Source organism: Sinohyriopsis cumingii, chromosome 15 (assembly GCF_028554795.1).
Source record: "Sinohyriopsis cumingii isolate HCF-2022 chromosome 15, ASM2855479v2, whole genome shotgun sequence".
Classification (NCBI taxonomy): domain Eukaryota; kingdom Metazoa; phylum Mollusca; class Bivalvia; order Unionida; family Unionidae; genus Sinohyriopsis; species Sinohyriopsis cumingii.
In genome coordinates, this window is record NC_142975.1 from 35,015,837 (window position 1) to 35,042,866 (window position 27,030).

At 35.1% G+C, this 27,030-nt stretch overlaps 1 protein-coding gene across 1 annotated transcript in view; it reads left to right on the plus strand.

Annotated features, from left to right (window-relative positions):
* The window catches only part of LOC149781588 (coiled-coil domain-containing protein 12-like), a 34,258-nt gene extending 10,469 nt beyond the window's left edge, over positions 1-23,789 (plus strand). The window contains exons 3-5 of the mRNA XM_089935639.1: positions 9,733-9,794; positions 10,504-10,615; positions 20,261-23,789. Of these exons, the coding sequence (XP_089791765.1) occupies positions 9,733-9,794; positions 10,504-10,615; positions 20,261-20,355 (269 nt within the window). The 3' untranslated portion in view covers positions 20,356-23,789. The remainder of the gene's footprint in view (positions 1-9,732; positions 9,795-10,503; positions 10,616-20,260) is intronic.
* The last annotated feature ends 3,241 nt before the right edge of the window (positions 23,790-27,030 follow it).

Sequence of the window (27,030 nt, forward strand, 5' to 3'; positions counted from 1 at the left end):
AGGACACTTCTACTCCATTTGCATGGAAGCACCTTTGGATGCCTCTGCCAAATTCGCATACAAGCACCTTTGAACACCTCTACTCCATTCTCATGGAAGCGTCTTTGGATGCCTCTTCCAAATTTGCATAAAGTGCCTTTTGATGCCTCTACGCCATTCTTATGGAAGTGCCTTTTGATTCATTCTGTAAACATCAGCCATTTTGAGCTGGTTTTTGTAGCGTCACCTTCTAGGAAAAGCCCCTGTTAGATGTGATACTTCACAAATCTTCTCTTTATTTTCATAACCAATCACTGAGAATGTGAGTTTTTATTTCTTCAAATGCTATGTCTGGTGTAATTGAGATAACTGAATGATATACATAAGGTGTGGTATTTTTATTTCCTCCTATATATTATCCATGTAATTTAGATGAGTTCATGAACACATGTATTAACTTAAGTGCAAAAATACATTATTGTTAAAGTGAGAACCTAAAATTCAGGCTTCTATATGTATTGGAGACCTCAAGAGTGATGTCATTTTGATGTCTGTACAATGCTGGTATGCAGAGTGTAGCCTGCTATTAACATGCATATACGATCCCATGCCAATTTGTATTCTTGTGAAGGGATGCAAATTTTGAAGAACAATGTGGACTTGAAGGAAGGAATGGGCAATATGTGACTAAAATGGTTATCACTCAGTAATGTTTGACATAATATGGAAATTCCACAAGAACAGCTGGACAGAAATAAATAGAATTAATTGAAAGTCAATAGTAGGCTATAATTGGGCTTATACAAGTGTCAATGGGTAATGTTAACTTAAAGAAACTGCTCTTGTTTGTTTGTATTCCATGCTACTTCAACAAAAGGGAATGCAAGAGAACTTATCTAAATAAATTGCATGAACAATTTCAAGGCAGGAAAGTGTACACAAATGGACAATTAGAGCAGGACAATTAAAATCAAAGTGGGAAGGAATAATAAATTACCTATAATTACTAATACCAGAATGTCCTACATGACACAAGTGATCTATCTACAAGTGTACCTAGAGTGTTCTTTATCCTGGTTTCTGACATGCCTTACAAGAACAAGATAGTTTTTTTTATTACATGATTTTTCTTTTTTGCGGGTAAAATAGTCAATATTTAGCCACAATCCACTACATTATGTTTACATAAATGTTGCATGCATTCCAATCTTGGAGCTGACTACAATGACATAATGCCATTAGGCAATATAAGTCTATGTTTGTCATAGCTATAGTTATCATTCATACATTTTGTTCTTAACACATTAACTGCTGGAGCTTTTCGACATTTTCGTAGGAAACACATTTTGAAAGCTGTTTCTGAATAGACTCCAAAACATCAAACCCCCAGTCCTCGTTCAATAACATACTGCCTAGTTGTGTTAGAAACATCGTTTTTCATTGGCTATTTGACTCACGCATGAGCAGAAGGGTAAAAGTTGGATTTTTTATATATTTTTTTTTTGTTGCTAAACAGAGCCATTATTTTTGTATGGAGACCACTCTTTATTCCAAATGCCCATCTTATCCTACTTTTTGCAAAGGCTTATCTGTCTGTTTGCAGTTCATACCGGTTTGCCTTAGATCTGAGACCAAAAAGTCTAAAATCCGGACACAAAATTGGATTCCGACCACGGGCAAAGTTTGGGTAGTAAAAAGTCGGGTCCAAAATATGAGGGTTTTTTATCTATATTTTGTAGTGCAACTAGATATTCCATATCATTTGGTATCATTATAGAGCTACATCTGTCTACCTTTCTATAATACTACCCACTTTAGTGTATCATGCATGACCATGATGCTACAGAGCTCGGCAGTAGGCTACTACCTCCTGCCCCGTAAAGTCGTCCCTATGGGTTAATGTGTTAAAAGACTGTCAGTATTTGACCAGAAATGTTCCGCATCCATTTGTTTTCCTACGGCAAACTACGCCGACCACGTGTGTGCATTTCTATGGATACACTGTGTTGCTTTTATTCCCTGTAGGTATCATGGTACCAATTGTTTTTCTATATACCTCAATGCTAATGTTTTGTAAAATAAATATACTTTCTATCCTACCTCAGCATACATGTCACACACTGTCATAAAGAACAATGTTAGATTGTCAGTTTGACAATGACAAAACCAAGTATTCCATTGCATTTAAGAGATAACTCTGCTGGAACTTGACAGGGGTAAGAGTTATCTAGTCCCAACAGACACAGTTTCAGCCATGTGTACCACATTTTGAAAAAATCATAAAAGATACAAAATATGATCTAGATATGAATTAACATAATCTCACATGTTGCCAAGAGGTGCAGTTTTCTTTTAAGCCTAACAGAAAGTACACCTTTTACATAACGCATCAATCACAGCTGGTTTTGTTTGTTCTGAATACAATTTTCCCTACACCTCCCTCCACCCACCTGGGGTTGTTCAGTTGGAACTGTTATATCTCATAACATACTGTAAGTGTAATGAGCTACCATCCTCAACATTTTCTCCAACTTCTTTGCAGGTAGCACAAAAGACATTGGCTTTCACTACCATAATCCAAAAATTATGAAAACTGGCTCTCAAGTTCCCTCATCATTATGAGATTTTACTATGATGAGTGAAAGTCATCCTTTGGGGTTTGAGCTGAAGTTTTCAACCCACTCCCATCTAAGTTATGTCCTCATTTCTACATCACCTTCCTGATCTAAAGTTCTGACATCAGGTGATCGTTGACTAAAGAAGAATCTACTTTCAATTACTTCCACAGCCTGACAAGTTACTGACATTTGGGCTGCTTTCATTTTCAGTTATATATCCCAAGTGTCTGTTGATGTTATTTCTTGCATATGCCTTCTCTTGAATTGTTGTTGGTGGTTCTACAAGCCTCATACATCAGTTTTCTATTTGGATACCCATGAGTTGATTCGTAGTATTGTGCAATCAACATTACATCTAATATCTATTATGATCTTCAATAGGTGGAACTGAGCTTATCCTCTCCCATCCTGAATCTGACAAGAAATGCATGGGAGCATGTTTATAGAATGGTCCATTTCATAACACAGAGGCCCAGCATACTATGGCCATTTCCATAATAGCAGTGATGGACTTAACAACAGATGGAACAAGATGCAGCTCTCTCTGCCTCCACCTTCCTTAAAGACCATCATAGGCCACGCTATGCTTGCAAACCTTAATCATATCTCTTTAATGACCAGGTTGACAGAAATCTTTCCAGCCTCACAGTCTCAGCTAAAGCAGAGGCATTTGCAAGGCAACCAATGAGCGCAAGCCACTGGGAAGCAGTCCTACTGAATTTACACCTGTTGAGAACCACAGTTCTTCCAGTGGCAAGGAAGCAAAGGAAGGATTATTATTTTTGTCATCATTTCCATGGGAACTCACTATCTCAAATGACACACTTTCATGCCCTCACCCATACCACAGAAAATGGTAGGGGGAAGGCTCCAATTTTTCATTGCTGGATGGGGAAGATTTGCCATGACAACATATGAACCTGACAGGTGGTATCTGGGGGACTTGGTATAATGTTTAGCACACTTCCTAATCGGTCTAGACTTGCAAGTAATGTTCCTTCATGACCCCACTGACAGCTTCCAGAAGTCCTGTGATTTGCCTATAATTGCAACAGGTTGCAAAAGTGCAGGTTATATTTTAGAGCAAGATATGATATCATCCTCCTCATTTTCTGTGTCCTTGTTGACATGGACATCTCTGACCTCATACCCTTTTAAGATTTTAGTCATTTTGATCTGGAATTCAACTTTCAAGTAAATAGAATATGTCTTCCTCAGGAACAAGAATTGATTTAGTACAATGGTAGATTCCTTGTTTATATGCCTGAGAATTTCTTCACCTTCTGGGTTTTGCCTAATGCAGCAGGAGACATGTTAATCCTAGGTTGTCTTGGGCTCCCATTTTATTATTTCTGTGGTTCAAATGGAGGCCAAGCATTTGACCAAAGGAACAGCTGTCACAATTTGCACAATGAGGTTGCACATCAACAGCAGGGAAACCTATCTGGACTCATGTCGGGAATACCTTTGTAAGTACAATCTCTGGCAAGCATAATTGGTATGGGTGCAAATGCAGAGGACTTGGAGGATCAAATCTCCTATCATTTTGGAATGACTGAGGAGTGTGACCCTGTGAGGACAAATGTTTACACATCAGTATTCTTAAGATGAAAACTGTTTTTAAAACTTTGCATTGCAGTGCTGGAGAACATGAATAGAAATAGAGTTTCATCCTGTCAGAAAACTCCACTTTGATGACTTATCTTTTAATAAAGTGGAACCAAGTACCCAGACCTTTGTATTATTGTTTGGTATTTTCTATCATGATGTTCTCAGTGATAAATCCACATTCAAGTTAGACATATCTGTGACAGACTTGTTGTCCCACAAAAAAGAATTAATACAAATGGAATGATCTCTTCATGCCTTGGTGTCACTCATTAGGTGCCTGATGGGATCAACTAATGACCTATTGGCAACAAGGTGCAATGCCCAAATCCCATCCTTTTTCTCACCAGTCCTGGATTCAAAAGGCCTGGATAATTGATGCTCTTTCTGTAGAATGGAACAGCCATATGTATACACTCCTCCCAACAACCCCTGTTCCGTAGGTGATGCAGGAAGCAAAAGTCTGTCTCATTTTGACCATTCAAGTCAAATGGGAGATCTTGAATCAACTTCATTAATCTCACAACATGCTCTCCAGGAATCAAAATACGGTAAAAACCTGTCTTGAAAGACCAGTGCTATGTGAGACCACCTTTTTTGAGACCACATTCTCAATGCACAAATTTATTGGTTATATAGTATTGTTACCTGTTATGAAAGACCATACTTTTTTGGCATACTTTTTCTAAATAGCCATGATGGTAGGTGTTTCATCCCAGGCTAGACTTACTGAACCTGCATGTCTGGATTTTATTAAAATACGCTCTTAAAAACAAGCAGTTCTCACATTAAGTGGTGGAGAATCCCTTATGTGAGATGGTTGTTGTTGTTTTTCTAGGGTTTAACGACATTTTTTAGCACAAGATAGGCTATACATGGCGGCCAGTATAACTGGTGGAGGAAGAACCCTGGAAAACCCAGGGAAGAACCACCAACCCATGAGAAGCTACTGGCAGGCTTTCCCAAATATGTGAGATGGTCCATTCACCTTAAAGGCATATGAAGGCAGTGGAATGTATTCTTAATGGAGCTCACAAGGACACTTTATACGACTACAGGCATCCATACCTCAGTTGCAAATGTTATACGGCTTTTTGATGAGAAACAGTTAGCACCAATCAGAATTTTAACTTACCATTCCATAACTACTGGCTGACTGCATTATCATGGAAAAGAGGATATCAGACAAACCAGTCTGATCTTCAGTTCATGGATTTCACCTATCCAAAGACACTGGATCTTTGCACAAGTAGAATCTACCTTCTTACTGACCTAGCTGAACAATACACCATTAGAACTGCTGTCAGGAGTTTTATTGATTCACCTCCTATATGTGACCTGCCTTCTCACCACATTGGCGAATGGCAGGCAGATTCAGTGAGTACATATCCTATTGGTTGAACCATCTACTTGTAGTTCCGATAAGATGGGTCAGTATCACTCATGATGCCCCTTTCTTTCATTGCCAATAACAGGCTTCCATTTATAGTTAATCAGAATTTGGTAATAATTCCTTTCTACCTGGGACAGTTCATCTCAAGGTCATTGACATTACCCAGTGTGAGTTCTGAAGTGGTAATTGAAGAAGACTGAACTCTTGCATTAAAGAAGATCATACCTCTTTTTTCCCTCAAATGAGGAAAAGGACAATATATCAACAGATGCTGTTATCCTGGACAAAGTGGGCTATCTGTTCTGCATATTGGAAATAACCCAACATTAATGAATATAATTCACATCCAGGCTCATGAAGTTAGGACAGTTGCCAGAAACATTGCATATGAATAAAACTGTTATCCATGCCATGGGATAGAGGTCTGAGTACACTTCTCCAGGTTTTAGAGATGTTTCATCCTAAAAGGCTCGCGTAAATCTGGTGGGACCCTTACCCATGGTGGCTTCATGACTCCACTGGATTTTTGGAAGGGAAAATTTGTTCCTTTCAAAGCCATTTCCCAACGTATGGAGTCAGTTTTCCAGTCGGGTTATCTATTAGATGTTTCACATACCTTAGGGAACAGGAGATGATTTCTCAGGGTTAAGGAGATGTACCTCCCTCCACTTCTTACCTAATCCCCTATGGTATTATGATTAGGTAACATGTTTGAAGAATTAACCAATATTTTCTAGTACAATATGTTTCTTCAGTAATATTTACCCAATCAAAATACAAATACACACTCCCATCCTCCCTGTGGTTACATCCATAAAGAGAGACATGCCTTCCACTTCAGTAGTAACTGATGAATTCATGGTATTTGATACTAATCCTAATATCAAGGGGAGATTACTTGCTCTAGCTTCCACCTAGGTGGGCAGATAACTTTTAGCTTTAAGCTAAAAATTATTAATCGGGGAATGCTGTATTTGGACATCTGTAGTAGTTCTTCTAATGTGTTTTGATTGGGTAAGCATAATGAAAGAAACATATTTTACTAGACAAAATTTGTTTTTCCACACTCGCTGGTAATAAATGGCTCTTTGATTAGCCCTTTTTTATTTGGGTTCTGGTGAAGTTTTTATTTGATTGAAACCCATTTCTTTGGTGTAAACCATCCTCAATATGAATCTGACAAAAGTGGACCAGCTAACAAATGAAAACTCTTTTTGTTGAATTTTTCATTATATATATTATTTAAAATCCATGAAGTATACAGTTACTTCATTTTTATTGTTTCTTATCTTAAATTCAAAGACAGTGAGATATAAATCATTAAGTCATTTATTTGATTGGATGCACCAAATTGGGATTGTTTCATTAGTTAGATCTAAGTTCACTGTAACACATGTTCCCATGTCAAAGGTCATACTCAGAAATGGAATGTTAGCGCTTGCATGCGATGTTTACAGTCTAGGCATGGCACCTGAATTAGTGTAGAAAGAGCAAAAGGATATCTCAAATATTTTGTTTTAATTAATTAATTAAGTTGTTGAGCTTGTCCATAAATTTCTATAGTAATCAAACAGGCATCCCTATGATCATGTATGAAACCTTCTTCCCAGTACCCTCATGCAGCTATTGTAGGAGACACATACAGAATTAAGAATGAGCAGTAAACAGATAAATGGCAATCACAACTGTAATATAAATGCTAATAAGGCATCAATTGAGTGTTATTATGATAAATAAATGGCAATCACAACTGTAATAGAAATGCTAATAAGACATCAATTGAGTGTTATTATGATAAATAAATGGCAATCACAACTGTAATAGAAATGCTAATAAGGCATCAATTGAGTGTTATTATGATAAATAAATGGCAATTACAACTGTAATAGAAATGCTAATAAGGCATCAGTTGAGTGTTATGATAAATAAATGACAATCACAACTGTAATAGAAATTCTAATAAGGCATCAATTAAGTGTTATTATGATAAATAAATGGCAACCACAATTGTAATAGAAATGCTAATAGGACATCAATTGAGTGTTATTATGATTAGATGGAAATGTTAAAGCAACTTATTCTGAATTTTAAGATTGTGTTAAAGCTATTAGGAACCCCCAAAATGAAAAATTAATATCACAACATCTGCTTAAGATGTTATGAAAGATAAACTTTGCTTTTTATCCAAATAAATACATATCAAGTTAAACACACCTTTCAAATCATAGATTGTGCAGTGTATCCCTCACAAAACATATTTCTGGTATTATATAATTTTGAAAAGATGATGAAACCCTCAAAAACATTGATACATATATGTACAGATGTGTGATGTATTGACATACATAACTATGCAGACTTTATGACAAATTTCAATCATAATAATTAATATAAATAACAAAAAAAAATAAAGGTGTGGTCAACTTAATTTGATGATAATCTCTTGGCACCAAAGAATATAAATATTTTTTGACAATCAAACTTGTTTTAAATTTTCTTTTTTACTGCTTCAGAATAAAACTTTGCATTAAATAAAGCAGTTCGTTATTACATGGTAGTAGTCAAAGAAGAATGTGCAGATTTAGATGGAGAGGATAAATACAACACCCAGATACTTAGGGATTTGGTGTACAGTTTGACATTGCAATTTTCTACATTATATATTTATATTCCTTCTGTCAAGTGGATTGTTTTCATTAACAAAATGGATACTGGCAAAGAAGACCTTGTTTAGAAAAGGATGTAAAAATGAATTAATTTAAGACAAGTCTGGATTTCATTATACCAGTTGGACTGAATGAAATGTGCCAAACACTGCTTTAGGGTTCCACAAAAAACATCTATCACAACACATAAAACTTTTCTTCGAAATTTAAAAATATCATAAATTTGAATGTTTGCATAGAATTAAAACTAAGTTTTGTCATATGAAAGGTATTAATTTTGTATTGAACATTCTTTTTTCTCCATAAATGAAACTGATTTTTTACTTGGAATTTATTATAGCTGTCACATCAGTTAATACTATCTGACATGGAAAAAAGCTCAGAAATTGACATCCTTAATGTATTCATTGAAATATAGCAGTTTGTGAGCTTTACATGCCTTTAAAAGAAGCAAATACACTTTTTTAATCATTGCTGATTAGAAATAAATATTTCAAACTAGTTTGTATATATCATCTACCTATACTGCCAATCCTTTGTGTAGAGGCAGTGTTACAAGGAATTTTCTCTTTACTGACAGTTACTTGGCTCTTTGGGGGCCCCAGGTGGTCTTAAGTGCTCTCCGTTAGGCATCAATGTCATCTCACCTCTGTCTGCGTGAGTTTGAGTCTAAAATTTGGCCAATATGGGTATGTGAGAAAGCTTAGCGGTAGCTTTTTGCGGATCGGTGGTTCTTCCCGGGGTTTTCCCGGGTTCTTCCTCCACCATTAATACTGGCCACCATGTATAGCCTATCATGTGCTGAAAAATGGCGTTAAACACTACAACAACTACAACTTGGCTCTTGGTTAGCCAGTATTGCCCACTGAGTCCACTGAAATGATATTATTTATAAATTGCATGCTCGTGTCATGTATGATCGAATTTTGAGTTTGACTGACAGATTATTAATCCAATGAAATACCAAACCTTTTAACCTACTGTATTTATGACACATTTCAAGCCCAATATATTGAAGATAACCCAAATATGGAGTGATCAGGAAAACGTTTTTTTGTGCCAGAAAGTGCAAAAATTAAATAAATTCATGACTTAACAATTAACCTAATTTTTTAACAGACACCATGACATCCAAATGTCTTATTTTGAAATCATTCTACATAATTGAGGTCTTTCTCATCTCCCAAAATGGTACAAAAAACGTAGAGTGATTACATATAATAATTGAACAACAGTATAATATTTCCCAGTAATAATGTTTTCATGTAAATTTATGGTATAAACTTTCTAGTTTGACTCATAGTAACTGAATAAAATTAAAGCATTTTATTATAAAACATCTTAAGATTATGTAAGGTTACAAATTACCCTTTAGCTCAGAAGGACCCAAATAGATAATGTATAATAAAAAAATATTTATTAACATTCCATCTTTTTATAATGTATTGAATCTATGATCTCTTTACAGTTTCAGACAAGATTCAGTCCCACTTAGAAGCCAGTAAATCAGAGCAGATTTTGGATGAAGTGGTAAGAAATATTGCTCATTAGATTAGATCACCTTCAGATCTGACCATTCCAGTGGTTTATTGGTTAGAGTGTCTGACTTGGATGTAGGAGGTTGTGGGTTTGAACCCTGGTCGAGTCATACCAAAAACTTATAAAAATAGTACTAACAACTGCCTCACTAGTTGCTCAGCATTAAGAGGGTAGTGTTAGGACTGGTCAGCCTGGTGTCAGGATAATGTGACTGGGTGGCATATCGTGCTACATATGAGGCATGATGTTCCAGTGCTAGACATCACTATAAACTGCCGCACTGCAGACATTGTAGCGATATGACTGAAAATTTTTACAACTACATTAAAAATTCACCACCCCCCACAGCACACACCTTCCAGCTCCCAAAATATTCTTGACATTGTGATTGTTTCTTTCTCTGTCAGAATATTCATTTTATACTTTAATACTGTATAAAGTAAAGTGGTATTCACTAAGGCTCATGTGATGCAAATATACTTATGATTTTGAATGTGATGATGAGATAAGTCTGTTTCATATACTTATTCACTTCAAGACTAGGTCTGGCCACGTTTCAGTTTTTAAATACTTCATGTTTTGTTTATGACCTGGTCCCAATATTCATTTACTAATACATGTAAATTTAAACACCTATATTAGGAGATGTCCGTGTTTGGTGAATGCATTTATTTCAGGAGAAAATAATGTTATATTTCAGGATTTGGTAAATTTAGCTCCCAGAAAGCCTGATTGGGATCTGAAGAGAGATGTAGCAAAAAAGCTGGAAAAGTTGGAGAGGAGAACACAAAGAGCTATTGCAGAACTTATACGTATGTAGAACGGCTAGATTAAAATATCACTTAAAGACAATAGATTTACAGGAAAAATGCTTTTCCTTTTTTAAATTTGATTTACTGTTTTCTTTTACTACACCCAATATAGCGTGGAGTGTAATATGTTATGATGTTCTTCTGTGCTTCCTTCTGTCCATCAGTTACCAAATAGGTGTCTGTTAGTGTTAGTTTTGATTATCTATAGTTTCTGTACTTCGTGGATGACTTAAATTGGTGTAATAACAAACCTTATGTACTTCAGGTTTAAAATACCAAAGTTTAAGATTATCTCGACTAAAAGAAGAAAAATGGTTTATGCATAATAACTTGTGTTCTCCATCCTATGTGGTTAACAGACTCTATGGAGCAAATAGTGTAAGAAAGAACCTGTTTATTTTGGAGTCAGGAGGTAAACGTCAATATCACTAATTAAACAAATTTAAAAATTGTTTCTGAACAATAATGTTACTTCTTCTTGACAAAACTATTCCAGTTTGCACATGGAATAAGGAAGAAGGTTATTGGTCAAAAGAAGAAAAAAAATATTTCTGCACATAAACAAATGCTATTCTAGGACTCTCCTTGTTCTAAAATTACATCCTGTGGACCCTTAATAACTATTAACCCTGGACCTTCAGTTTTCAGAAATTGTGAATTATGTGGATGTACATTTTCCTTGAGAGCTTATAAAGAAAACCCTTGTTTGGAAAAAGTATGGATAAAATGATACACATGTAACATATGTCAGTACATAGTATGGTACAATACATTATTGATACATGTATAAACTTGAATTTCTTGTCAGAAGAATCGTTACTGGAAGGGCTTCATACGCATTAACATGATGGCCATATTTTCAGTATGCAGATTAGAGGGAGGCCCATATTTGTCTTTAGTTAAAATATCCCTTTTATCCTTGACAACACAATTACTTCTATACTGACTACCAATAGTCACCAGTGAAACTAATTCAGCCTCTTTCGCCATTTCATTTTGTACCATTTGATTGGATGCAGGTTTCATCTTGTTCACCATGCCCTTTGTTTGCATTGCATGCATGCTTTAAAAACATGTCTTATTACCAGTTTCATGTCTTTGCTTAAATTTGGAAGGCATTATGGTTTTATCTTCAAGACAGAAGAAATAGTGCAGTTTCCTGCTACAAGGAAAATATCTTGAGTAGGTCTGGGTGTAGGTGCAGGGTTGATTGTAACAACCAAGTCGTTCACACTGTACCTCAGCAGATGCAAAACAGCTGTTGTGTCCACATGCTCTAGGTTTTATTAGTGATAAAGGTAAGCTATTGACAAGATATCCTTTCCCTTTCTGTAAATTATGACAAGGTGACTAACTTGTTTGTTATCTGCCGCCTTGCTGATTCTGTCCTCATTGTTTTATTCTGTTTGCATGTTCAGTTGCTGACAGCATGTGTCATTAGAAAGGAGACTTTCCGAACTTGCTCCCAATATTAGATTTAAGTACTTTACTGATCATTTCACTTTGGTGCAGAGTTTCACCGTTTTTTTTTGTTGTTGTATCTTTCATATTGTGGGAGCAGGACATTACCCCCTGTCAATTACCCCCCTGCAACTACCCCCCCTGCCATTACCCCCCTATCAGTTACCCCCCCCCCCTGCATATTACCCCCTGCCATTAGCATCATTTAGACATACAGATACTAAAGCAAATACGACGAATTTAATTAATGTGTACACAAACACAATCTGATAATCCGTGCTCAAGCTGTACTATTGTTTTGTCTTCAGCTGAATAAAATTCGAGCAGAAATGGTTTCTAATTAAGTGTACACAAACACAATCTGATTAGAGTATTGGCTTCACAACAATAAAAATGATTTTAGCAGTTTAATCTGTGGTCCATCTATACAATTGTGTTGGCTTCACCTCACTGAATATACTTCGAGCAGAAATGGTTTCTAATTAAGTGTACACAAATACAATCTGATAAGGGTATTGGCTTCACCTCATTGAATATATTTCAAGCAAAAATTATTTCTATGCGCATGTTCCAGAAAAACTATATATATATATATATATATATATATATATATATATATATATATATATATATATATATATATATATATACATTCTTAAAAATATATATCACCAGAAATATTTTTACCATGGATAAAGTTCAGAGTATATGTGGAAAGCAAAAAATTATGCACAATGGATATGTCTATGTAAAGCAGAAAGATTTAGCGGCAGGTGTAATCAGTTACGAATGTGAAAAGCGACGAGGAAATTTATTAGGAGTATCTGAATGTAAAGCAAAGATCAAAGTTATAAATGATGTTGTAGTAGGATCTCTGCATAAACATACACATGCACCAGATTCAGCATGATGTGAAGTTCTGCAAGTTAGACAAAACATTACAAAAAGAACAGTGGAAACAGAAGAAACACCTCAACAGATTCTTGGCCGGGAAATGCAGAATCTAAGTGAAGGAGCATCAGTACAAATGGTTACTATACAACATCTTCGTCGTCAGGTTTGACAAAAGCGACAAGTTATTCATGCTCCACAGCCTCTTCCAACTGATCGAGCAACCACTGAACTGCCTGAGGTATACAAGAAACTTCCAAATGGTGAGAATTTCTTTTTATTTGATAGCGGTGTAGGAGATATAAACAGAATTTTAATCTTTGAGACTGATAAAATGTCATCATTATTAGCACAACAGCGTTGAAGGTTGGCATCGAAAAATGCAAGCTGCCGTTGCTGCTGACCATCCAAACATTTGGTGCTTTTTGACAATCCTTCAAAGAGAGCAATCATTCCTGAACATGATAATTTCTCAGCAACTTGGAGGACATCCAGCGGAACCAACTTGAAAGAAATATCGTGACTGCAATGCTTGGATTATGAACATTGTTAATGACTTTGCTAATAGAGAGCACTTAGAATACTTGCGAGGGATTGCACATAACATTCAGCTGTAATCTTATAAATATAACATATTTTATGGTAGTATAACATGATATGATGATATTACTATTGAATATTCCAGGACAAGTATATGTTTTCAAGGCTGAGATTCATTTACTAAAATAAAAATTTAAAATAAATTCTTTTGAAATTTATTTTAATTTATTATTTACTCTTGGGATATAACAATTATATGGGTGGGGGGGTAATGGCAGGGGGGTAATATACTGGGTGGGGGGATAGTTGCGGAGGGTAATATACCGGAGGGTAATTTCTTAGACCCAATTTTATGTACCCTTTAATTCATCATGCACAACTGATCCATTAAAGTCATGATTAATTTTTATTCTACTGGTAATGGGCCAGAAAAGATTATGGATGGATTTTTGCCAATTCTTCTGCCAGCATAGCATTTCCCAAACTAATTTGGCCACAGAAGACTTTTGGGCTTGAAATAGATTGACGGAATCCATAAATGATAAATGCTGGTACATTGGGTCTGGAATAGGTCATGGATAAAGGGAGGTCAGGGAAATTTTGGCACAAAACTGAGGAAATTATGCTTATTTTTATTCCCAAATTTTGTTTGCTGACCACAATTCTGAAAAATACGTTTGATTTTTAATTTAAAAGTACAAAACCATCAGAAAACATCAGTGTAATAGTTGAAAGGAGGTTGGTTAGTGTCTCTCCTGTTTACAGAAGTGGAGAGGACAATTTGGTTTAAAAAAAGAAATGTACTTCCCTAAATCTTTGAAAACTAAACACAAAACTAGATATGGAAGTATGTTTTGATTTTTAATTTTATAAATTTGTTTTTATTTCAGAAAACTACTGAAAATAAAAGTAAGAAACCAAAAGCATTGGTCAATTTTTTATGGGAAATACACATATTGACATTTTTTTAAATGAGAAGATTGTTTTGCTTCTTTTGCACTCAAATCCACTTAATATTAGGAATGTTTTGGGAAAGCTCAACCATCTTACCTTGTGCAGCATCCAGTGCCTTTGAAGTTATCTGGGCCCAAAGAGCTGATGGACCAAAATCTTTTCAAGTTTAGCAGTGACCAGAGAACTGATGGATAGCATTTTGGTGCACACCACTTGCTGCACATCAGGAACATCTTTATTTCAATGATTGTAAATCCAAAAGACAAGTAATTTTCAGCATACTTTCCATTCATACCACCTGCTGTTAATTTGGTGAATTTGGTTGCGCATTGCTTCAACTTGGACAGCGTACTTCCCTTCCTGATTCTCTGGCAACAAAAGGCTGCAATTGTCCATCCTTTCTTTGAAGTGTCCTGATAATTTTGCTCCTTAAGTTTCAGCTACAGTTACAGCATGAGAAGAGCCTGCTTTTTGCTTCATAGTTCCTTCTTCCAGCCACAGATCCAAAGAGATTAGTTTAATTATGACAAACAACTTAAATTAACTCAGTTGCATTAACTCAATGCATGTTTCAGCCTATTGAGGATTTACATCATCATTTGACCACATCTAATGTTTTCTCTGATCACGACAAAACAGAGTCATTGACTTACACAGACATTTGCCCCATGGGGTAGCTGGTCATAAACAGCATGGTAATTTAATTGAATGCCTAGTTATTCCTGAATAAAGTGGGACTGATAGAAATTTCCATAGGGCCACCATGATGGCAGTCATCTTGAAAATCTTGTCGCTGTTCTCACTAGTAGACTTCTGATAATGACTAGTATGGCCACCATGGTTGCCATCTTGAAACTGTTATCGCTTCCAATGGATGGTTATTTCAACATCAGGTTTTCACCAGTAGTTATTATTATTACAGGGTTAATGCAGTTTTTTAACATACGATATGCTATACATGGCAGCCAGTATGTTATGTGGTTGAAGAACCCCGGAAAACCTGGGAGACCCACCTAATGATGGGGAGCTACTGGCAAGCTTTCTCACATACCCACATTCCCAGAGCCTACACATGCAAATCTGTAAGGCGAGCAGCTGTGACTATTTGGCCATATATGGCCCCCTTTCACCAGTAGATTTATGATACCTTGTTGGTCCTAAATGAAAATAGTGTCAGTCATACATCCAATATTGTTGCCATGATGGTTGTCTTAAAATCTGGTTGCCTTATTTTCCTAAATCATTGGCCATATTGTTCTGGGTTAAACTAAATGGAGTTTATATAGATATAGAATCTCTCTCTCTCTCTCGTGCACACTCTCTCTCTTTCTTATAATAGGGCATATTTTATTAAGATCAAAAGAATAAAACTGATGATGGAAAATCTATGTGTTATATTTACCCATTTTTGACTTGTCTCTTTGATTACTCATTTATGTAAGCAATATATTGTATTACGGTAAAACCTGTCTTGAAAGACCAATGTTATGTGAAACCACCTGTCTTGAGAGACCTTATTCTTAATGCATAGATTTATTGATTATATAGTATTATGGCCTGTCTTGAGAGACAATACTTTTTTGGCAGAAGGGGTGGTCTTTCAAGACAGGTTCTACTGTGTTGCAAATTTTAGTATAATCATTTGCAATGTACATAACTTAAATACTGATGATTATTGTTTTGAGTCCTTACTGTCATGTCCTTTCACATATTACTTCTTCAAAATGATAATAAATTTGAATTAATTTCATAGTTTGAAAACAAATACTACTTTATTCTTGTACAAAACGTTGACAAGAAATGTGGTACATCAATCTGGTTTGGATGCCTCAACTTCTGGTGTGTCATGCAATGAATAAACTACATTCAGTTTTTATTGGTGGTTGTAATTTGCCCTCAGTTGGAACAAGTAATAACCACAAATCAGAATTGATTGTAGCGTATTTCACTGGAACCATGGGCCTCCAATTTTTTTAATCCAAATAAACAAAAAATAAAGCAACAGATACTTTGTGCAAAAGTGGCTTTTAAATGATTTGTAAAGTATTTAAATTATGCATGCAGAATGAAAAGTTCAGCACAGATTTGGCAAGATGGGAATGCACATTTTCAAGCCATGTGAGTTTGTCACCTTGTATTAATTTGTAGCAAAGCTTTGGGTATGGTCAGTAGTTTTTCTTTTTTGCTTAGAGAAACAAGTGCCTGTCATTTTGACAGCAGTCTTTGATAAATTCTCAGTACTCCTTTCCCTAAATAACTCACGCACATTGGGGTCCAAATAGTTGACCGTACTGTAAGCAAGGATGCATGTTACCCTCTGGAAAATGAAGAAGGGGTTGCTATCCCAGCTTGACAATGATGATTGTGATGATAAAGGAACAGGTGTGGAATAGCAGTGACATTAGTTTCATGCCATTTCTCATCACAAGAGAGGCTATACATAATGACCAGTATAACTGGTGGAGGAAAAACCTGGGAAAACCCCCAATAAGAACCACCAACCCACCGGAGGCTACTGCCAGCATTCTGACATAACTGCATTGTGCAGGCCAGAGACTCAAACCCATGTGGACAGAGGTGAGATGGAAGGATCAGTAAAAGCGAGCACTCTAGACTGCTTTATTTGCTGGAGCCCCTCAATGTTTTAAAATTGCTTTAGTAGTGAAATATTGATGCCATGATTTAATTGCAAGTAATTGGAAAACTTTGAGCAAATCACTGAGTGCCAATTTAGTAATTTTAACTTCATTACAAACTTTCAAACTCGCCTCTCCATAATGAAACATATCTATCAAAAAAAGCTTTCATTTCACTGTGTAAACCTTTCACATGGATGCCTTGCCATCTTTTATCACAGTTTTGAGTCATTAGGATTATTTAAGGTAGTTTATTTGTTACTTTCATAATATTTGTAACAGTATTCAAGTGGTCACTTGAAATTAGTTGACTTGACACATAACTTGACTACAGGCTCTTATGCAGGTGGGATTTACACACCTTTTAACTTTGTTTATTTATTCTATTTCCATTATTTGATTTGATACAAAATACATAATTAACATGAGAATAGAAAGCAGGTCTGCTTTTGCTTGAGTGTAGTAATACAACCAATACATCCCCAAAATCTGAGATCAAAACACAGTTGGCAGTTAATTAGGTTATCACAGACATGGCCTCAAGCATAAATGTGACAATAGATTGACGTTTTCCACATTTGAATACAAGAGGGCATGTCGCTTTTATGATGATTTCACTGAAACCAAATTAAAATATGCTACTAAGACATAAATTTCACTTGACATAACTTATTTCATTGCTCTTTATTTCTCTTAGTGTTGACACCAGGCATTAGTGAAATGTTCAGTCATCAAAATTGTATCAAAGATTGTTATTTACAGTATATGAGGACTTTTTTTGTAAAGAAAATTTAACGATATGTAGGATTTCTTATTATAATTGAGAATTTCATGATGTTGATTCATGTTTCCAGACATTAATTACCATTTTTGATGACAAAACAAGCAATGTACCAAGTTTTCTTCACCAAGTTTGATATAAATTTTTATACATATTTGATAAATAAGAGTCCGTTCTTTTGGCATTATAAAAAAATGGGATCCATGCCTGTCCCCACATTATAAGTGTGTTCATTTGTCAACTGGATGTGAGTTATTGAGGGAGCAGTGTATGAAGAATTAAAAGGCAAACAACTAATAATCATGCATGAATGATGAAGATTAAAGTAACTTGTATAGGATAAGTGCATGTGTGATGTGGATTTTTAAAGTGGTTTTAACAATTTTTCAGTCATATTGCTACAGTATCTGCATTGCGGCAGCTTATAGTGACATCTAGCATTGGGGCATAATAATGTCCCACCCATTCACATTATTCTGACACCAGGACAACCAGTCCTAACACTAACATCTTAATGCTGAGCACCAAGCAAGGCAACTGTTACTACCATTATTATGAGTCTTTGCTGTGATTCAGCTGGGTTCAAACCCGTGACCACCTGCATCTGAGGCAGAGGCTGTAACCACTTAGGCCAGTGGAGCGGTCTTGTATAGGATAAAGTATTGTTTTGTATGATTCTTTGCCGCTTGTATCGATATGACAAAGTTTTTGAAACACCTCTATATGGATGAATTATTTCATCCTTGCATGAAAGATAATAATATGAACCAAAATAACGAATCATAATATTCAAAAAGCATTGAAGTGAGTGAAAATTTGAATCAGATGGTAAAAAATAATTTTAGTTCGTAAGACCTACTGTGATAAAATTGTATTGCTTTTACTTGCATGTAATGAATTTTGATTTGCCAGTTGAGTCCCCTTTTCACTCACACTCTCAGTTTCACTGTTAAGACCCCATATTGTTGGGGACTGGGGGTCTGAACTCCCAGAATCCAAGTTGTCTATCTTGACCTTTTGAAATTAATTGCGTTTCAAGATGACTTTATTAGATGTAAGTACTCTTTTTGGACACTGGCAATGGGCAAGTAACTTAAAACAAAACCCTCACTTGCCCTGAATCAAAATCCACTTGCCCAAAAGGACCATATTTTTGTGCTATTACTTTGACGCAATATTGAAACTGATATGTATAAATCAAAAATATTATAAAATGCTTTAAATTGACTATTTTTTGTTTGTATTGATCTCTCAATTGTGTTCTTTCAAAAATATACTACAATTTTGATTTGATCTGATTTCAATAAAATATGGTTTTGATGTGAACCAATGTAGTTTCAAGTTTTGAATAATGAAAATATCTCTACATGTTTTCTTGAGGAAAGTTGAGAATGTAAATAAGTTAGAAAGACATTTTTTTTTATATCAAGCAGAATCAACACATGGTTCAAACATTGCAATTAGTTCATGTCAGAATACTGTTGACATGTCACAGTTGCAGAGGATGTTTATTTCTTATAACAATGGGACCAGCAGCTACCAATGTTTTGGGCCAAATGGATTAAAATGCAATGCAGTTCTCTCTTTTCTGAGTGAAAAACATTTTATTGATGGCTTTCATAAGTCACTGGTTCCCTAGCCTGAGTAATTGTTGAGCAGTCAAAAGGGTACTACTCTTTATATTTAACCAGAGATTCATTGCATTGTTCCAGTGGCCTGAGTGGTTAGAACTTCCACCTTGGATGTGGGAGGTTTTGGGTTCAGAAATGTGCAGAATAGAATTAACACTTTTCTCAGTTCATCAGTCATGTAATTCACATTGTACTTGTAGTTTTTAGCTTTCAATACAATTAAGCAGATGATCTTCATGAAGTTGTGCGACATATAATAGAGCTGCAGTTCAGTGTTAACAATTTACCATTGTCTTGAATGAAAATGCTGCATTTTGTTGATATTAGAGGTTTCTTTCAGGCAAATAAAATAATAATTGACAAGCCCATAATTAAAATTTTTATATGCAGCAAGCGTCGGGCTATCTGAATATGGGCCCCTTTTATTTTGTGTTGCCTTAGTAATGTTGCAAATCATCCTCTTCAAAATGTTATACAGGATTTTGTCTCTGAAATAAAACATAAAACCTCTTCAACAAGCACAGAAGATGTAGTTATATAAATAGATAAACTTAATGAAACGTTTTGTGTAAATTGTCCTTAATAAGACATAAATTCATCTAACTTGAAGTTGGTTACAAATCATTATGTTGGAAGGTGACTTGAAGAAGTCAGTAGCCTAGAAATGTTTTAGGTTATTTTTATTTACTTTGACAGTTTGATTTTCACTTAGGTATTTTATATCTTATGAGTATTGTTTTGAAATCTACAGGAGAGAGGTTGAAAGCAAGTAGTGAGGATTTGGCACAAGTTGTCAGTGCTGGAGAGGCTGTAGCAAGACATGAAGAGGAGGATGAAGAGGACTGACAAATCACTCCCCTATTAGTATCATAAACAATGCCACTACCTGTACAAACTGTTTGAACATATGCTTAGCTGCTGTTGAATCATCATTTCTATTATTGCAGCAAATTTTTTTTGACAAAATGATAGATAAATTTACTGTTGCAGCATGTGAGCTGTTAGCTGAAGCATTACATTTATATTTTCCTTGTTTTTATCAATTGCTTTGAAAGCAAGGTTAAATTGAAAATAATTCTTCTGCATATGTTTAGCAGATTGAACTTTTTAAGAGTCGCATTATCTAGGAAGTAAGGGGAAGTAATCCACTGCAAAGCACATGTATTACTGATTCAAAGGGAGAGTATTCTAACAACTCTAAGGATCAGAACTTTATTATCACTAGATAAAGCTGTCTTGATGTCCAGTCCACAAACACAGGTGAAAGCAATTTAAGCTAAAGAGCAGTGTACATTTCATAAAGGATTGCAAAATTCACAGGGCTGGAAGTTTATTATACACTTAATAATAAAAAAAACTGCAAAGGAAAAGTTATGTATGTGATGTAATGACAGAAGGTATACAGTTTTATTTCATTCTTTAATATTACAATAAAAAGAAGTCTTGTACGTTTATGAGTGCTGCAAATCTGTATGTACAGACTGAAGGCACATTGTTGTTGTAGGATTAAATACGCAGATGGAGATGATGATGTTGGGTTTCATTGTGACTTTTTCATAAAAAAATACTACATGACATGCCAAATTGATATAACGGATAAAAATATTACTCAGTTCTCATTTTAGATTGAATTTGAAGAGTTGCTAGCCTTACTAGTTGTCTCTTACATTAAAAGCATAGATAATCACTTTACTGAAGGAGCTCTTATATCTGTCAACATAAAGCTTTTGTATTCAGCTCCATTTCTCTAACACCATTTTATGTACAATAATGAAACTTGACTGGTGTATTTATCTTGAACTATGCTACATATAAGCAAAATTAGGAAAATATTGACCAACATTTCTTGCTCCAGTAATTGTGTTGAAGTTTTGCTTTTAGTCAAGTTTCTATAACATCCTTGTATGTACAGTCAGGAAACTTTAAGGTATATTCATCTTGGATCTTACAGCCCACTAGGGAAAAAATAGGTTATGATGACCTACTTTTAAAATCCAATTTTTTACAGTCAGTTTTAGCATGTAGATTAGTTTTGACATTGTTATATGTGCAGTCATGAAACTCAATGGGCAAATTCATCTTGTAGGAGGAAGTTACAAGCCCTGGCCAGCTGCCACTGACACCTTGGTAAAGGCACATAACTCTCCTGTCTTTGACATGATAAAAGCAATAATATGTTAGAAGTGCCAGTAAAACCAGTAAAAGTAAAATATTGAATGTGCTGCCTATTAAGGAGAAAGTAGGTCAGAGTGATGTGTTTTTCATGCTCCTGTAAGGTTAAGCTCTTTTTATTTAATTCAATTCTTTGGACAGTATGGTTTCTATACAGTCATGAAATATAATGGGTGTATTGATATTAGGAATGCAATTAGTGATCAACTTTTAAGGTCACAGTGATCATCTTTTCATTCTGCAATGACTTTGCAGGGTTCTTGTATTATACTATGGCGGAGCATAACATTCTGCATAATTCTTGTTTGGTAATTGAATTCCTTGTAAATTCTCAGTTCATTTAAAATAACTTCTGATTCATGTCATAGATGTCACTCAAGATGGGCAATAACTGGCATAACTATCAAAATTTCTTAGATAAATTTCAAAATATGCAGTATTTTTTATAGAGTACATTTGTCCGTAGAATGCAGTGTGTGCTTTTTGTTTTCCCTTTCTGTTCAGAAGCCACATATGTTCAATGATTAGCATGTGAGACTTGTGTGAGAAACGGTGTGAGTTTGAATCCTACCATTAGATCAGTCTAGATTTTCAACTAGGACACGTCCTTGTGTATATCAGTTTGCTCAGATTGCCTCAGAACTAAGTGATGTACTTGTGTTGCGGTGCCACAAAACATCAAACCATCCCCATGACATTCTTTGGAGCTGGAATATACTATTTCCTATGTTCATCTGTCATCTCATTTGGAATCCGTTACAAACTTCACATTAACCCAATCGCTTTTAAAGGTCTTCATGAAATAAACAATTTCTTTTACAGTTTTATAGTTAGTAGCTCAGGGTCAGGTTGGAATTTTACCAATTTCGATGAAAAGTTTAGAGTAAGATTCCCCGTTTCACTGAAGTTTACTCTTACATCATAGATTCACCTTTCAGTCAATGTGTTTTGAAGAATTTCATGGGCTGAAACCAGATTTTTTGTTAGCTTTTATATTTGAAAAAATCTTTGTGTTTGAGTTTTGTTAAAATGATCATGTTATCACCCCTGTTTTGCTTAGAAATAGCTGCTTGCATCTCTGAGTCCAGTTCCAGTTTCTACTTTTTGAAGGGCTACATGAACTAAAACTGGAATGTGATATATAGCTTTATATTTAGAAGATCAACTTTCACCTATTTCTGTTAAATCGTTATACCAGGTTTGCTTAGAAGTTTGCTATTGCATTATCAATTTAGTTTCCTCTGAATAACTGAATGACTCAGTTGAGACAAGGTTCATGGATACAGTCATGAAAACCAATCCCATTCTTTGGAGGAGGAATATAGTTTGTCTGTTGTGTCACTTCATATCCATCACAAAATTTGTGTTTGCTCATTTTTATGTTGAGTTTTATACAAGGTGGCTCTAGGTCCGGTTGGAATTTTACCAGTTTCCATGAACGTTTGACAGACTAACAGCTCAGTTTGACTGGGAAGTTTTTCATTTCATCCTAAATTCCTTTTCCATTAAATAGCGTTTGCATGGCTTCACAAATTTAAATTAGATTTCATGTTAGGTCTTATATTTAAAAATCTATTTTGTGTATGAGTATTGTTAAAATGACGAAAAAAATGAAGTCGCTTCTTGCATCTTTATGTCTTTTCCTGCTTCATACTTTTTGAATTACTACATTGACTAAAACCCAAATTTAGTAAAGAGAATTATATTTAGAAGATCAACCTGGTGTTTGGTTTTCACCTATTCCTGTCCAGTTCGTCTTAATTAGAAGTTTGGCATTGCGTTATGAATTTAGTGTCCATTTAATGACTAAATGCCTTGGTTAGTTGAGACCAGATTTGGTATAAGACTTTTGTAACAAAATCCAGAGTTTGAACAATTGTTTGACACAAAAATGTCTCTGCCTAGAATTCCAGTTTGTACTTACCAAATTATGAAGGAAGCAAATATAGTAGTTTTCCTATGATAAATTATTCACAATTGGGTACAGAATCGTAGACTGTACTATAAGTGAGAGTGTGAGTTACTGAGAGACCTCCAAACATTTTGTTTCATGGCTGACTGTTTTTTAATCATGTTGGGAAAAATTGCCAATAAAGAGCTTGTTCTAATGAAGTTTTTCACTTTGTTATACAAATTGTCTATTTTCAAGATACCCAGCCTCTCAGCATACTTCAGGAGGTTTCAGCAACGATCATCAAGTGTACATGAAAAGATTGTGTATTACATCACTGCTCTTTGTTTGCACACAGCAAAACAATATTCCCTTTTTTATATTGGACATTTAATTTGTGAAATAACCTTAGACATCGAAAGTTTATATTTTTATTGTTCAGTTAGTAGTACATTGATTTCATGGTTTCATTACAAGTAATAGTGAAACTTCTTCACATCCATGAGGAAATCTCTTGAGTGCCAATTTGAAAATGATAAGTTCACAACAGACTCAAGGACTTGCTTCTCAGTTGTTTAGCTTTGTTGCCTTGAGTGCTTTTATTAAGGTGGTTTTATATTTTTCTTACTTTTCTAGTTCATGGCCCCTATACCCCATGACTTTTATTTATGCTAGCAAAAAAGGACCACACCCATTGATTATTAATTCATAGCCCCCTATACCTCATGACTTTTATTTATGCTGGCAAAAAAGGACCACATCCATTGATTATTAATTCATAGCCCCCTATACCTCATGACTTTTATTTATTCTAGCAAAAAGGGACCACGCCCATTGATTATTAATTCATAGCACCTATACCCCATGACTTTTATTTCTTCTAGCAAAAAGGGACCACACCCATTGATTATTAATTCATAGCTCCTATACCCAATGACTTTTATTTATGCTAGTAAAAAGGGACCACACCCATTGATTATTAATTCATAAAAGTTTTCAGTCATTGATTATAACTGTACTACAGAAAATATTGCAGTGCTACAGAAATAAGGTTATTTTCACTACACATTGTGTCAGAGAATATTTTCTGTAGCAGGAGAATTTTTTTGTATTGGCAGCAGATGTATCGTACTAAATATTGTACAGAATATACATTGAAGAATTGCCAAATTATATATATATATATATATATATATATATATATATATATATATATATATACACATATATATATATATATATATATATATATATATATATATATATATATATATATATATATATATATATATATATACACAAATACCAAGATAAGGAAATAAAACAAAGAGATCAGATCATGAGTAGTTGTTATGTTGACAAGTTGTGTGGTTGGTTTATATGGGTATTATGCCATTTTTCAGCACATAATAGGCTGACAATATATTTTATGTAAAGAATAGCCCCAGAAAACCCCTGGAAGAACCACCGATACACAGGAGAAAAACTGGCAAGCCTCGTTAGCTGAGCCCTAGACTCGAACCCAGGCTGACATAGGCGATATGTCAGTCATCTGTAAAGGAGAGCTTCTTAGACCAATCTGCCAACTTAGGTCCCAAAGTAGACAGAAAGGATAAAAATGGCAAAAGTGTTGCAGTCCTAAATTATTAAAATAAATATCATGAGCCATATAAATAAGTGTTTTTAATGTTTTTATGGTCATAAACTAAGTAACTGAAGAAAAAAAAACAAAGCCAAACCAACAAGTTTTGTGCAACTTTACAAATACTTTAATTATCTAAATTATAAGTTAAATGTGAGAGAAACAGTATTCTGAAGTGAATCTCCCAAAAAAATAATCCTGAAAGAGTTCTATTAGAGTCCACAAAATGGTAAGTCCGGTATAAATATAAACTTCAGAATCGGAAATGTGCTGATCCGCCAAGAATTGTGACGTTGTCACAATAACGTTGTCCAGAACTCCTTTGTATAAATCACAATAGTTTCATGATAATATTAGCACTTCTTATCTCCACCAAACAGTCTAAGAAAACATTTTTCCTCTCAAATAATATCTAAATACACACCTGCAGACTTGATGCTACAACAAGAACACGTGTAAGAATGACTCAAAACTAGGAATGAAATATTGCTAATTTCTCTCCTTATATACACCTTCTATTACGGCTATATATCACAACATACCCCACCTAACAATATTTATGAATTAAAGAGTTCAAAAATACCTATTCCTTTAATTTAGCCCATCCAACTGAGAAATTGCTTAATTCTTTTAGAACTGCCCAAACCACCAAACAATGAAAAATCAACTGGAAGTCGTCAGTAAGCAATTAAGATTATTATTAGTAGTAATTGTCAACACATCACCACCTATTTATAGATCCTATGTAATTTTATGCTCTTAATATACCTAAAACAGACCCTCACGTATGCAGAATCTAACTAAAGGCAATCGCTACAATTTACATCATCATCATCATCATCAATCCCGTAACCCTATATATCGTTTGTGGCACCACAGATGACTTCGCAAACCTATTCATTCGATCTATCTCTGCTCTCTACTGCCGTTTGGGAATCTCCAAACCCCATACATGTCCTTTCTTTAATGTTGTCTTCTCGCCTCTTGTTCTGTCTGCCTCTTCTTCTGTAATGTCTCACTGTGCCTTGGAATATTCATTTTGTTCTTCAGATGATCTTGAAATATGACCATATCACTTCAGTTTGCGTTTTTTAGCAGCAGTCAAGAGGTTATCATAGGGTCCGATGGCTCGCTCTATCCTGTTATGGACCACTTAGTTGGTTACATGGTCAATGTATGAGATGCCCTAGATCCTGAGGTAGCATCTCATTTCGAAGGTTTGAATCCTGCTTTGTAGATCTAGTGTGAGCATCCACGTTTCGCAAGGATACAGAAAAATGGACACGATAATAGAGCTCATCAGGTTTATTATTGAACCAAGCGCAATTTTGGCGTCATTCTATATTGGTTTCAACCTTGCTATTGCTGCTGTTGCCTGTGCAATCCTGTAAATTAGTTCTTTTAGAGAGCCTTCATATGTGATAGTTGATCCTAAATACTTGAAGCTTGTGACTTTTTCCAGATTCTGTCCACTGCCCTTCATTTCTGCACTGATGCCATTAGTGGTGCTTGTCATCAGTTTGTATTGTTCGGAACTAATCTCCATACCGTATGTTGCGGAGGCTGTGTCGAGACCTTCAACCAAACCAGCCTGTTCTTTTTCATCTCATGTTAAGCCATCAACATTATCATGGAAGGGAATGTTGGTGATTATTCTTCCACCAATGCTGACAGTGCCCTCGTGGTATTCCAAGGCATCCTCCCATATCCTTTCCAGGAAAGTGTTGAAGAGTGTAGGTGGCAGTATACATCCCTGTCTGACTTCAACCGTTGCTCGGAACCAGTCGCCTCTAATGTCATTGATGAGAACATCACT